The sequence below is a fragment of the Megascapheus bottae genome, chromosome 5 (assembly GCF_031878675.1).
Source record: "Megascapheus bottae isolate mThoBot1 chromosome 5, mThoBot2.hap1, whole genome shotgun sequence".
NCBI lineage: Eukaryota > Metazoa > Chordata > Mammalia > Rodentia > Geomyidae > Megascapheus > Megascapheus bottae.
Genome location: NC_143513.1, coordinates 48,927,312 through 48,943,127, shown reverse-complemented (window position 1 = coordinate 48,943,127; position 15,816 = coordinate 48,927,312). Strand labels below are relative to the sequence as shown.

Genomic DNA, 15,816 nt, shown 5'->3' with positions numbered 1-15,816 from the left:
AGGCTAACTTGGGCATTTACTGTGTGATATGAGCACAAAGTGTAATGATGACATGCTGTCTTAGCTTTCTTATGAGTAAAAATGCTCTGAAGTACTTAGATTTGTTCTGGGTTTATCTATTTCTTAATATACATGACTAGTTGATTAACATATTTACCACCAATTCCTTTTTTTTTTTTTTTTTGCCAGTCCTGGGCTTGAGCTCAGGGACTTTCTCAAGGCTACAGCTCTACCACTTGAGCCTCAGCACCACTTCAGGCTTATTCTATATACGTGGTACCAAGGTATTGAATCCGGGTCTTCGTGCAGGCCAGGCAAGCACTTTAACTACTAGGCCAAACTCCCGGCCAACCAATTCTTTTTTTTTAACTTATACATCAACACTTTATTGTAGCCCAAAACGTACAAGATAAAATTTATCAACTTGAAATTTTCTAAGTGTATATATAGTTCAGCATAGTCACATTAAATATTATATACACATTAAGTATACATATTCACATTAAGCATATTTTATTCACATTAACTACACCATGTTAATTATTCCATCCCTGAAATGTTTTTATACTCTTGCTAAATTGAAATTTAGTCTCCAGAAAACATCAGGGCTGGGATGTGGCTTAATGGTAGATTGCTTGCATAGAATGCATGAAGCCCTGGGTTCAAGTCCTCAGTACCACATAAAGAGAAAAAAGTGAAAGTACACCACTGATTTTTTTTTTTTCCTTGTGGGTCATGGGGCTTGAACTTGGCCTAAGTGCAGTCCCTGAGCTCTTGAGCTCAAGGCTACGACCTTGCCCTCAAGCCAAGTCCCACTTCCTGTTTTCTTGAAGTTAATTAGAGATAAGAGTCTCAGGTCCTTTAGTGCCCAGGCTGGTTTTACACTACTGATTTCTTTTTATTAAAGAATTTATTAACATTGATTTTTACATCATATTTCAAATGACAAGTTTAACAAACAAGTATTCAAGAAGGGAATCTCTATATACAATCACTGGCACTTAGATTTTAGAATATAATTAAAATTAGGCTGAGGGTTTGTAGGTCATAGATATATATTAATCTATGTAATAAAACATTATGTCTATAGAGTCATAGATTTTTATGTCTATGTAGTTGTGTGTATATATTTCCAATACCATACCATGTCCATAGCATTGGGTACACAAATATTGAGTCCTCGCTCTTGTACTGTTTGGATCTAATAGCCACATATTAAGAATACCATGCGCCTTTTGTTCCTTTAGCCTTGACTTGTCTCACTCAACATGATTCGCTCTAGATTCATCCACTTCCCTGCAAATGCCATTATTTTATCTTGTCTGTTGGCTATGTAGAATTCCATTGTGTATATATACCACATTTTCTGTATTTATCTGCAGTAGGGCATCTGGATTGTGAATAGACACCACTGATTCTTTAACCACAGTTTAATGTTAATGATGAACAAGGAGACTAACAGGAGGACTAGGTGCACAAACACACAAAAAACAACATTATGTATCCAATAACTGATAAAATATCCCATGGATCCCAGGAACCCAATACTGATTTCTCTTAGAAGAAATGGCTCAGTTTTCACTAATTCAGCATATAGGACAAATGACACGAACTGCCTGTACTTTGTTAAATAGCCTGAACCTTGCACTTAAGGATTTGAGGTCGCCCTGTTTCTGCTACTCATGTGCTAGGATTAAATGTATGCAATATCATGCCTTTTCACCTTTCTTTTTACACTGTATTCTTATTCTTCTGTAAGAGAAACTGTCTCACTCTTAGGATAAATAGCATATCTCCACTCTATCCTGACCTCTTTTGTGTGTGCGTGCGTGCGTGCATGTATGTATGTGTGTGTGTATGTGCGTGTGTGTGTGTGAGAGAGAGAGAGAGAGAGACAGACAGACAGACAGACAGACAGACAGACAGAGAGCACGCAAGCATGTGCACCAGTTCCAGGGCTTGAACTAAAACCTTACACTTTTGCTGGGCTATCTTACTAACAGCTGGCATTCTTGAGCCACACTTTCAGACCAAATTTTGCTAGTTAGTGGGAGATGGTCTCACAGACTTTTCTGCTTGGGACAATTTCAAACTGTGATACTACATGTCACTGTTGCCTGGCTCGCCCTGACCTTTTGAATCAAGTTGAAATTCCTACATATTCCAGTCTTGCTGTTTCCAAATAAATATGGTATAGAATAATCCAAATAATTATCATCATCTGCCTTATCCAACACTCTTCCCTTCTTTGTTGTTTTCACAGTCTTAGGCAGTGGCCCAACCTTTCCACTCATCACCTTAATCCAACCATAATTTCTCTGTCACAAAACTCAATCTCAGAGTTACTGAATATTTTATATCTATTTAGCTGTCAAAGTACATAAATTTGCAAAAGAACACAGCAACTACAACTTTTCATTTAGAGCTTTAAGGTTCAGAATCTGTATGGATACTTACTTCAACAGAGAATAACTGGTCGTGTTTGATTATTCCTCCACTGTGCAAAGTTCTCATTATTGTGGAATCGGTAGTCACAGCTGATTCTACTCCTTGAGAACTATTTCTATGTATTTCATCACTCTGTTGATCAGTACTCAAGCCTTGCACTTCATGTTTACAACTTGAGACTTTTTTCTTTTTTTTCTGCTTCTTAGGCAGGTTCTGCCCATCAGATTGAGCTTTTCTTTGTCGAAACTGGGCAAGCTACAGAAAAAAAACAGAGCTATTATTATAACTTGTTCTTTATTATTAAGAATAAAGCAGCTTTATCAATCACTAAATAGGCAAGGGAACTAAAGACCTATGGAAAAAAGAGGCTAAAATGGCAAAGAAACTTATGAGAAAATGCTCATCATCCATGGTCATAAAAAAGGAAATGCAAATAAAAGTAACCGTGAAATACCACTTTACCCCAACCCGAATAGCCAATATTCTGAATTTAGACAACAAACACTGGTGGGAATGTGGAGAAAGAGGTACCCTACTGCACTGCTGGTGGGAATGTAAACTAGTACAAACACTCTGGAAGGCAATTTGGAGGTTCCTCAAAAATCTAAAAATAGACCTTCCCTACGATCCAGCCATACCACTCCTGGGCATCTACCCTGAGCATCATAACCCAGGATCTGATAAGGACACCTGAATAGCCATGTTCATTGCTATTGTGAATACACAATAGCCAAGTGATGGAAACAACCCAGATGCCCCACTACAGAAGAACGGATACAAAAAATGTGGTACACATATACAACGGAATTCTACTTAGATACCAGAGAAGATAAAACAATGGCATTTGCTGGAAAGTGGATGAAAGTGGAGCAAATCATGTTGAGCAAGATAAGTCAAAATCAAAGGAACAAAAAGTGTATGGTCTCCTTGATATGTGGATGTTAGATCCAAACAGTACAAGAGCGATGACTCAATACTTGGGTACTCAAAGTCGTTGACATGAACTTGGAGATATAAATATAACTACACAGACATAAAAATCTATGACGGGATATATACTCTATAGACATAATGTTATATAGATTGATATGTATCTATGACATACAAAGACTCAGCTTAATTTTAATTATATTCTTACATTTATCTGCCAGTGATTTCATATAGAGATCTCACTCTTGATTTTCCTTTCTTTTTTTTTTTTTTTTTTTTTTTGCCAGTCCTGGGCTTTGAACTCAGGGTCTGAGCACTGTTCTTGGGCTTTCTCAAGGCTAGCATTCTTGAGCCACAGCACCACTTCTGGCTTTTTTTTTTCTATGTATGTAGTACCAAGGAATTGAACCTGGCTCTTCGTGCATGCTAGACAAGCACTCTACCACTAGGCCAAACTCCAGCCCCCTCAGTGCTTTTTAATGTAAATGAGAAGTAGGACCATGAAGAGTGGCTCATGGTCAACTTGGGCAAAGTTAGTATTACTCTCCTTCCTCTATACCTCTCATTCTCAACAAGTAAGCCAGCTGTGGCATGGCAGTATGTACTGTAATCCCAGTTGTGTGGGTGTCCATAGGTAGGAAGACTGTGGTCTAAGGCACAAGCAGAAATGCTACAATATATCTGCAAAACAGCTAAAGCAAAAATTGGTTGGTGATAGAGCTTCTACCTATCAAGAATGAGGCCTTGAATTCAAATCCTAGTAACTGCTAATAAATAAACAAAATTCAGAAGTACTGTGTACACACTTCAAGCAACTCTGGGTTAACACAATATATTTTAATATATTAAAATATTAATGCAAAATATTATTGCTAATATACTCACGACAAAGTAGGTAGGAAATATAACTGCAGTGTATTTTTTTTAAATTTTACTGTTAAGTAGCTGTATGTAGAGGTTTCAATTCCAGAAGTTAGGTTATGAGTACAATGTTGATCATTCTCTCTCATTATTCCCACTCCCAACTATGTAGCTCAATTTTTACATAGTGACTCTTTTGCCAACCCTTCCTCCTACCATTTGTGTGCTATAATTTATATTAAAGAAAAAAAAACTTTTTTTTTGCCAACCTTGGGGCTTATACTCGGGTCTTGAGTGCTGTTGCTGAGCTTGTTTGTTTAAGGCTAGTGTTCTATCACTTGATCTCAGCACCAATTTTGCCTTATTTTGAGTGGTTTATTAAAGATAAGAGACTCAGGGACTTTTCTGCCCAGGTTGTCTTTGAACCATGATCCTCAGATCTCACTCAGTCTTTGGAGTAGCTACGATTGAAGGTGCCACTGGCACCCAGCTGAAATATCATAATAAAAACAAAGCAAATCAAGCCTCATACTCTTAGCTTTCAGCCATTATATCTAGCTTGAATTTTAATAACATCATATACATGGGCATAGGTAAATTCTAAAAGAGTATATCTATAACTCTGGTGTGTCTCCATACTTGAGACTACTGTTTTGTTTTTCCTGATTAAACAATACATGTCCTAGTTTGTATAAGAAACTATAACCAATTTTAAAATTTAAGCACTAAAATCATCCTGAGAAAAAGAAAGGGACTACAATTCCTTGTACATTAAAAAGAAGAAATATACTACTAGAATTGTTATAACTATTAATTACAACAATTTTTAAAATGGCTAGTTTCATGTTATACACTGTATTAAAATAACCTTGTTTATGATGTTGATGTTAGTACCTCTCAAAATATGTGGCAAATACATTACCTATAAATAAAATAGAGTATTTTCATACTTATTTTGCCTGCTGTAGTAGAAAAATATAGATAGATCTGTTCTATCATTTAATTCATAAGTCAAAAAGAGATAATGACACCAGATATCATAATTTCCTGTAATCCCAGTAAGCAAGATTCAGAGTTTGAGTTCAGTATGAGCCATACATCTAGACTATCTCAAAAGGGAAAAACGAAAAGAAATTGCTCCTCACTAGTTATACAATATATCATATTTTTTAAAAGAAGTACACACTTATTTCATAAGCATTTAGTTATTCCAACTCGTGTCTGCTTGAGGAACAGGTGCAAGACCAGTTGTGTCTATTTGTACATTATTCAGCTGCTAGGATGCACTTGAACTACTTTGAAGGACAACAGACTCATTCTTAAAAATAAACTGAAATATTATTAATTACATTATCTGTAAATAGAATTAGTAAGTCTACTGGGAGGGAAAGAGGGACAAACACATGAGAAGGGTTATTAATGTTCAAGAAGTAATGTATCCACTACTTGATGAATGTAACTATAACTCATCTATACATTACCCCAACAATAAAATAAAATAAAAAGAATTACAAGTCCAAGCACACAATTTAAAAAAGAAGCTTCTGAAAGAATGCAATATCAGAAATATTAATAATGACATTCTCATTGTTTAGTCTATATTTCAGTAACTTTTTGAAATGGCTTATTATCTGCTTCAGAATAACAACAGAATAAGTCAGGATAAGGATGAAAGTATTCAAAATTCTAATTGCTAACTACATATAATTTATATTCAATATCTATTTAGGCATACATGCACATAATGAAATAGTCAAATTTAAACTCTGAGTACTAGTATTCAAAGCATTCTAGAACTTTGAGGACTAAACAAGAATAATTATACTGAATAAAGATTTATCTTTTACAGAAAAGTTAGCAGCAAACAATAGTTTCAAGTACTGCTTCACAGAACATGAGAACCAAGATAATATACATGGAATATACAATTCTACTTTTAAAAAGTTGCAGTTTAAATATTAAAATAAAGAATTACTAGTTAATTATTACATAGGTAAAAACATAAAATTAACCTTTCTCTCTATAATCTTCTCCAAAAAACAAATTCTCAGAAAAAATAATATACAGAACGGCTTTTTGGCAAGAGTCCAGTTTGATAAAATGGGAGAAAGCACAGACCATATCACTTATTCAATTTCTAATAGCTACTTATTTTAAATCTGAAAAGTAGTTGGCAAATAACCTAGTCAATTAGGTTACCATCTGATACTGAAATGATGCACATTAAATTACTGAGAAAACATTTATTCTAAAACATGCTGAAAATTCAGACTATGGACATCTGTGTTTGCTATTTGGAACCAAATTATAAAAATGTTAACATATGTAGTCACAGAAATAGTAGCACGATTTACTGGCAAGATTATGTCTGTATACATTTATCTTTCAAAACTGGTTCACATCCCCAACAAATGTCTTACTCTATCTAAACCTGGATATGAATGACTAAACAAAAATTAACAACTTATTCCTAATGTCATTAAAAAAAATCACTGCTGTTAATCCATTTCATTTTTTCTTGCATATCATGAGTACTTACTACGTATGCTCCAGCAATTCTGCTAGCAATGAATCAAAATATATGATTCTAACAAGAAGATCTTTCAGTCTAAGCCAACTTATTTCACTAATTTGTGAGGAACAAAGGACATAAAAGCCTAAGCACACTTTCTTAAGCTTGACAGTTCTAGATATACCTAAGGATATGGTATTGGAACCACCCTTGTCCTGATTTTTCTCAAAGGCTTTCCAGAAGAGATATGGATGTACAATTTTATATTTGTGAAGGATACAGGATGGGCATATGTTACGTAGTAACATATTTATTCAACAAGTATTTGTTGAATGCTTAGCATGTAACCAGTTGTGTGCTAATGCACGGTATGAAGTGATGAATGAAGCAGATAAAAGTTCTCTACTGGTATGAATTCTAATACAATAGTAAAAATAAATATATGCACAGAAATATCTAACTTCAAGTGATAAAGGGGGATTTGAAGAAAATGTATACCTATTAAGAATGTCTACAAGAGAAAAACTTAATTTGAATAGAGTTTGGGCAGATGGCAGAAAAAAAAGACCTATTTAGAAAAGAACATGGGAGCTGGTTGAGACATAAAAATGATCATAGTCAGTGGGTGGCAAGACAGAATATGACTTAATATACAACTTTTCATTGTGTCAACTTGCTTCTCATGTATTTGTAGCTTATTCCCTTCAATGTCATTATAAAGCTCACTATATAATATGCTAACCTAAAAGATATGAACAAACAAAATCACCAAACTACCAAGGCTTTTTTCTTTTTTTCCCCCCCCAACAAAAGTACAGGAAAAATAAAAACAAAGACACTAGCTAGGTGTCAGTGGCTTGCACGTGTAAACCTAGAAACAAAAATACAGGAAAAATAAAAACAAAGACACTAGCTAGGTGTCAGTGGCTTGCACGTGTAAACCTAGAAACTCAGGAGTCTGAGATCCAGAAGATTACAGTTTAAAGTCAGTCTGTGAAGAAAAGTCTATAAGATTTTATTCTAAAATAACTATCAAAAAGCTGGGCTGAAGACATGGCTTATGTGGTAGGACATCAGCAAAACAAGCAAGCCAAGCAATTACATAGTCCTGAATAACAACAACATACACATATGCATGCATCCACCCCAAAGAGAATGATAGGGAAAAAAAAATATATATGTATATGTATGTACATATATATATATATATATATATATATATTAGTGAGTCATAGGGCCTGAATTCTGAGCCTGGGAGCTCTCCCTGAGCACTTCAGCTCAAAGCTAATTCTCTACCTCTTGAGCCACAGCACCACTTCAGTTTTCTGATGGTTAAGAAGGTAAGAGTCTCAAGGACTTTCATGCCCAGGTTGGCTTTGAACTGCAATCCTCAGATCTCCTGAATACTTAAGATTATATGAGTTAGCCACTTGTGCCTGACTTGATAGAAATGTAAAAGTTAGACTATGTAGTGCTGACTAGCAAAGTAACTACATAGTGACTTCCTGTATTTTTTGCAGTAAATATTGTAATAAACTCTAATTCTAATGATGTGAGTTGTCAATACTGCCTCTTTTTTTTTTTTTTACATTCCTAGGGCTTGAACTCAGGGCCTGAACAATGTCTTTTGGGGGCTTTTTCAAGGCTAGCAAAACTTTAGTGTCTTGACATAATGATCATTTGCATGGATAGCTCATATAGAGCAAGTAAAAGCAAAGAAGACAAAAGGAACATTTTAAGGATGTTCTGAAGCACATGTTCTAAAATCAAAAGGGTAAAACAGAGCTCTATATTGTCCTAACTACTTAGAAGGCTAGCACAGGAGTTTGAAAGTTAGCCTGAGCAAAAGAGTATGATCACCTCAAACAAAAACAATGAAACAATAAAACAAAAACCTGCTGAAAAGCAAACAACAAAAATAAAACAAGAACAATGCCAAAGGGGGGAAAACAAGATGATTGGGAGTGGGTGGGGGGAGGGAAATGGGGACAAAAATATGAGAAGGGGTATCAATGTGTGAGAAGTAATGCACCCACTACCTGATGAATGTGACTGTGACCCCTCTATACATTATCCTGGCAATAAAATTTAAAATACAAAAAGAAAAGATCTTAACATCACATTACTGCCAGGAACGGTGGATCACAGCTGTAATCCTAAATACTCAGGAGGCTGAGATCTGAGGATCAAGGTTCAATGCCAGTCTTGACACTAAAGACAGTGAGATTCTTACCTCCAGTTAACCACTAGAAAACCAGAAGTGGGGGTAGGGCAGTAGCCTTGAGCTGAAAAGCTCAGGGGCAATGCCCAGTCCCAGGGATAGGGTGGGAGCCTTAAGCTGAAGAGCTCAGGGAGAGTGCCCAGGCCCAAAGTTCAAGCCTCACGACCAACAACAACAAAAAAGATCACATTATTGAGTCACCATGTCAACTGACAGCCTATGTAATATCATTGAATGCAGCAATTTTTTTCTTTTAACTAAGAGCTTAAAACAGTATCAAACCCATCACTACTGGCTCATGCTTGTACTCCAGGACCAACACACACACACACACACACACACACACACACACACACACATATGGTCAGTAGAAAAAAAGCAGATTGTGTAGCTAAGGAATTGTATTTGTATTTCATACTTTATTGTTACAGTTCATTGCCTGCCATATAGTATGCATTAATATTTGCTGAATTTCAAAGAGAATATGAATTACAAAGACTAAAGTACTAGGCTGTTATGTGTACAAAGACTGGCAACATGACATTGGACAAACCATTTAAACTCAGCAAAGCTCAGTTTCAACTGTACAAAGCAGATATAGTATGAAACACTAACATTGCTTTTTTGTTGTTTGATTTTTTTGCCAGTTCCCGGGCTTGAACTCAGGGCCTGAGCGCTGTTCTTGGGCTTTCTCAAGGCTAGAGCTCTACCAATTGAGTCACCGCACCATTTCCATTTTTTTCTATGGATGTGGTACTAAGGAATCAAATCCAGGTCTTTATGCATAATAGGCAATCACTCTACCACTAGGCTAAACTCCTGGCCCCTAACATTGTTTTTTTACAGGAAAAAAAATAAGTCAATAATAGTATCCATTACTAAATTATCCTAAATGGAAAACAGCTTGTAGTTACTGAATCAACAATGCAATGATTCAATTAACTCAATCACTTCTAAGTAAATAAAATTATCAAAAGTCTATTTTAGTTCCATGTTATTAACTGTATGAAGCCTTACTGTTTTAGATAGATTGCTAGAAAGTAGTAAGTAGGTCCTAGAAGACAATATCAAAACTTAAACTCTAATATTATACTCTTATACTCTAAGCCTAGATATTGGTTACAAATAGGCTCTCAATAAATATTTGATAAGTTTAAACAAAAACTAATTTTTATGTAGCAAAGGGACACCACTAAAGTATATTGGGCATTTTCCTCAGAACTTCAGAATACTCACGTTGTTAAGTATAAAAAGAAGTTAAGATAATAGATCTATTGCTATATTATTACAGAAAAATGCAGTATAGTATTATACCTGTCAAAAATAATTGCTCACTAGGTGCTGGTGGCTTATGCCTGTAATTCTAGCTATTCAGGAGACTGAGATCCGAGGATCATGGTTCGAGGTCAACCCCGGCAGGAAAGTCTGTGAGACTATTATCTCTAAAAAGCCAGATGCGTCACTGTGGCTCGAGTTGTAGAGCACTAGTCTTGAGCAAAAAAACAGCTCAGGGACAGCACTTAGGCAGAGTTCTGTTTTTTTGTTTTTTTTTTCAGAACCAAAAAAAAAAAAAAAGAAAGGTCCTCTCAACATAGAGTTGAGTTATCAGAACAGAACTACTGACATTTATAATTCCAACTATTTGGAAGGTGGAGTTCAGGAGGACTAACATTAAAGGCCAGCTGAAACAAGAAGCTATCAAACGATCTCAGCAAGTAAGTGTGGCATGAGGGCACATACCCTCAAGCCCAGGTAGATGGAAGATTCACTCTGAAGTAAGCTAGGAAGAAACTCAATGAAATCTGTTTAGTAGAGGATGAGAGTGGGAAAAGAGACACAGATTATGTCAGTGGGTGGGAACTAAAGAGGGGGTTATGCTGGCAGGAAGGATGAAGGAGAATGAATACTATTAAAATAGATTATTTGTAATAATAGATCCCACAATGTACAGGATAAAAATCAACCTCCTTTTCATGATTCACGGATCTTCAAGATGGTGCTTTAGCTTACTTCATTAGCTTCATCTCTTGCTACACTCTATTTCTAACTTCATATTCCAATAATACCACTTGTGTATATCTTCTACCAAGAAGTTATATTTCTGTACTTCACTCACCGTGTCCTATTCCCCCAGAAGAGCTGAACAAACTCAACAGAAGGGCTAGTTCCTCAGCCTACTTTAAGGCTTCTTTCAGTGTGTATCTCATCAAGGAAGCTTTCTTTGTCAAATAGAATCAGCTATCTTTCCTGTTTTTCACAGACAGAATTATATTAAGCAGCCTATATTTATAATTGTTTATGCTTCTGTCTACTATCTAGATAATGCTGTGCTCAGCAGAATCCCTGTCTTTCATATCCTACAGCCTTACTGTGAATATTCAACTTATTTTGTAGTTGACTTCCTACTCTATCAGGATATGGAAATATCAGAAGCAGGAATGTGATTTCATGTCTGAATTCCCAGTGACTGCAAAGTGGAAACTCAACTAAACGTTTAACAAATGAATAAATGTAAGATTTGATCTGAAAGGCTGAAAAGAATTGAGTAATAAAAAGAAAAGTAAGAGCCAGGTGCCAGTGGCTCATGCCTGTAATCCTAGTTACTCAGGAGGCTGAGATATGAGGATTGCAGTTCAAAGCCAGCCCCGGCACTAAAATCCATGAAACTCTTTTCTTCAATTAACCACCAGAAAACTGGAAGTGGCACTGTGGCTCAAGTGGTAGAGTGATAGCTTTGAGCTGAAGAGCTCAGGGACAGTGCCCAGGCCCAGAGTTCAAGCTCCATGACCAAAAAAAAAAAAGTAAGATTAATCCAGACAGAAAACAGGTAGTATGTGAGACAGGTGTTATTTCATTGGGTTAGTGAGAATGGAAAGCAAAAGGCTAAATATGAGGCAAAATTTGAATTAAAAAGCAATGAGATTTAAGGATTTTTGTGCACAATGATTAAAGGATTTTTTTTATTCTAGGCACATATTGTACCTAGAAAAAATGATGACATAAAAGACAGAAAGCAAAAAAAAAAAAAAAAAAAAAAAAAAAAACGGCAGAGTTAAAAAAATTAAATATAGGAGCCAGGAGTTTGGCCTAGTGGTAGAGTGCTTGCCTAGCGTGCATTAAAACAGGTTCAATTCCTTGGTACCACATACATAGAAAAGGTCAGAAGGGGTGTTGTGGATCAAGTAGTAGAGCTCTAGCCTTGAGAAAGCCCAAGGACCGTGGTCAGGCCCTGAGTTCAAGCCCCAGGAGTGAGGGGAAAAAAAACTGTCTAGGGCCAGGAGTTTGGCCTAGTGGTATAGTGCTTGCCTAGATTGCACGAAGACCAGGGTTCGATTCCTTCCTATCACATACATAGAAAAAAGCTGGAAGTGGTGCTGAGGCTCAAGTGGTAGGGCTCAGGCCCTGAGTTCAAGGCCCAGGACTGGCAAAAAAGAAAAGATAAAAAAAAATTGTCTGTATCCTATGAAAAATATATTGACTCTTCTGTGTCATTTTATTGAAATCCTGAAACTTATTTAAATTTTACTTTATTTTATCTTTTAATTTTTTTTTTTTTTTTTGCCAGTCCTGGGCTTGAGCTCAAGGCCTGAGCACTATCCTTGGTCTTTCTTAAGGCTAGAGCTCTACCACTTGAGCCTCAGCACCATTTCTGGCTTTTTTCTATGTATGTGGTACCAAGGAATTGAACCCGGGTCTTCGTGCATACTAGGCAAGCACTCTACCACTAGGCCAAACTCTCAGCCCCGTTATCTTTTAATTTTATGAACGTATATACATATTCACACACAACACAGACACTTCTCAACTAACAAATATTACCCCTTTTTCTTAATCTTTGTATTAAAAATTGTTGTTAGAATGGGAGGATTGGAGGTGATAAGAAAGAGTAAAAAAGGGTAAGCATAATGAAAGTATATCACATGTATATGGAAAATCAAAATAGATTCTATTAAAATGACCCCACATATATCTTTTAGCTAAGCACCATTATTTTCTATAAGCTCTCCCTACATAGGCATTTGCTAATAAAGTTTTCCCATATTTTCTCAGATTTGTCATTTAGAATAGGACTCTTAAGAAACAAGTCAAATGGACTCAGGCCCCAAGCCCAAGCCCAAGACTAGCAATAAAAAAAAAAGAAGTCAATGTGTATGAAATGTGATCATATCCATATACAGTCAACAGAACATAAATGGTGTGGGAATTAACTGAGATCACTTCATTCCTGTTGCAATCTCCTACCCTCTCTCTCACACACTTTCACGCACTTGTTCATGATACATGTGAAAAAGTAATATTAGTTATAATTGGTCCCATCATTATCTCCTCAGTGGAAACAATAAAGCAATGCCATCTTAAATATAAGTGGGACCCCCCCTCCCAAAGAATAAACACAGCTTAATCACAGAGCTCACAATGAAGAGACCTTAGAAAGAAACAAAGAATGTTATGGTGTATTCAGTCGTAAAAACTGAAACAAATTCAAGGCTGTATACTGTGGGTTTTCTTTTTTATTAGCACGAATTAGTTGTACAGGTGGTTTCATTTTAGCATGTCCATATGTGCATTCAATGTACCAGAATCATCTCTTCCATCACTCTTCCTCTCTCCTACCCTTTTCTCAACTTAATCTCAATAAGCTTCACCATTTCATCTTAATTCACGTAACAAAACATTTTGACCTTATTCACCCTCTTTCATTCTCTCCCTTCTCCCTGCCCCAACTAGTAACCCACACCTTAGACATGGCTTTTCTAATATTCATTTTTGCTTAAGTATATGTTAGTTGTTCAAAGAGGCTTCATCATGATATTTCACACAGACACCGAAAATAATTTAATCAGACTGGCCCCTTGCTTACTTCCATTTTCCCCAGCCCCACTACCCATGTTCAATAGCTTCCAGTGAGCTTTGTTCTATCATCTGCATTCACAGATTTTGATATTGTCCACTCTTTATACTCATTTTTCCCTCACTTTTTTTTTGAGGGGGTGATGGTCATGAGGCTCGAACTCAGGGCCTGGGGCACCGGCCCTAGGCCTCTTTTGCTCAAGACTAGTTCTCTACCCACCAAACCACAACTCCACTTCCAGCTTCTTTGTGGGGGGGGGGGGCGGTTAGTTATTGGAGATAAGAGTCTCATGGATTTTTCTATCCTGGGGGGGAAGGGGTAGCTTATATTTGTGATCCTCAGATCTCAGCTTCCTAGGTGGCTAGGATTACAGGTGTGAGCTACCAAGCCCTCTGGCTTCCTCCCCACTTCACAAAACTGTAAGCTAGACAAATGATTAATACAATTTATAAATTCAAATGTTTAGAATGTTATACAAAAAAAGCTTAATATAGTTCTAAACAAACAAAATAACAAGAAAAGAGGTTAAAAAGAACAAGAATACAAAGTCCCTAGACTTAGAGAAATTTAGATAAATCCTGATTCATCTGAATCCTAACTCACAAGCGCTCATATCCCAAAAGCAATTGAAAAACTGTACATCAACAAGGAGGATAAATGAATTTTACAAAGAAAATCTACAGATTTAAATAATCTGGCACACTACCAGAGCAGTGCTAAATTTTTTAATAGTCAGCACTTTTGAATGTTAAGCCCATGTGCAAATCAACTGAAACAGATAGGCAGTAAGTACCCTAAGTTGTCTTTTGTGACAAGCACCACAAAAAGTAACAGAGGAATATTATAACAAAATTATCTTACATTAACAAAACAAACATATGGTTTATTATGTCAAAAATAACAAGACCTTTTTTATTACTTAAGACTAAGTATTTTTCTCCACAGTCGATATGGATTGAGAATTACCAAGCCAAAAGTCCAAAAGCTGTCCCTTGGATCAACTAAATGTACTTGTAGGGAACTGAATGACTCATTAGCCAACAAAGAAATATTAACTATAACATGATGCCCTAATCAACTTATCAGGAACCTATATTCAAAGGAAGCAACAGTTTAAATTTTAGGGAGCTAAAAGAAAAAAAACTAGAAATGTGTTTCTGCCTGTTTTTCTCTTACAAACAGGCAAGTGTGTATACACATATGTGTGTTGATGTATGTATATAAAATATATTTAATATATGTGAATAATATGTAAAACAAGTTGGAAATAACACAACTAGAAATGGGCAAAAGACTGGAAAACATCTTTATCCAGAGGCCAAGAATGCACAAGAAATGGAAATGATCAATGAGCACATGAAAAGATGCTCAGTACCATTAATTATTAGGGAAATGTAAACTAAAGCCAGAATGAGATTGCCTACCAGGGTGAAAAAAAAATGGAAAGCACAAATACTGGTAGGATAAGAAGAAACTAGAATCCTTGTGAATTACTACAGCAAATGCAAAATGACATAGCCAAAGTGGAAAACAGTTTGGTGATTCCTCAAAAAGTTAAAAGTTAGCGTATGACCCAGAAGTCCTATTCCATGGTACATATGCCAAAAATGAAAATAGGTACTTAAATACTGCACACAAATGTTCATGGCAGCACTAGTCATGATAATCACAAGGTAGAAATCACCTAGATACCTATTAGTAAATAAAGGTATAAACAATTTATGGTATATATGCACATGGGAATATTATCTAATCGGAAGAAGGCATGAAGTATTGATACATGCTACAACATTGATGAGTCTCAAACACATCATATTAACAGAAATAGGCATACCCATAAACTCATGTACTGAGTGATTCTATTTATGTGAATTGTCTACATTATGAAAATCCATACAAAGTAAATTGATAGTTGCTAGTAGCTGAAGGGAGGAGGGAGAATGAAAAGTATCTGCCACATAGGGTTTTATTCCAGGATAATGGAAGTGTTTT

The 15,816-nt window shown here is 35.9% G+C and overlaps 1 protein-coding gene across 1 annotated transcript in view; it reads right to left on the bottom strand.

Moving 5' to 3' along the window:
- The window catches only part of Akap9 (A-kinase anchoring protein 9), a 145,051-nt gene that overhangs the window by 120,882 nt on the left and 8,353 nt on the right, over positions 1-15,816 (bottom strand). The window contains exon 2 of the mRNA XM_090333087.1: positions 2,458-2,703. Coding sequence (XP_090189213.1) covers positions 2,458-2,703 — 246 coding nt within the window. The remainder of the gene's footprint in view (positions 1-2,457; positions 2,704-15,816) is intronic.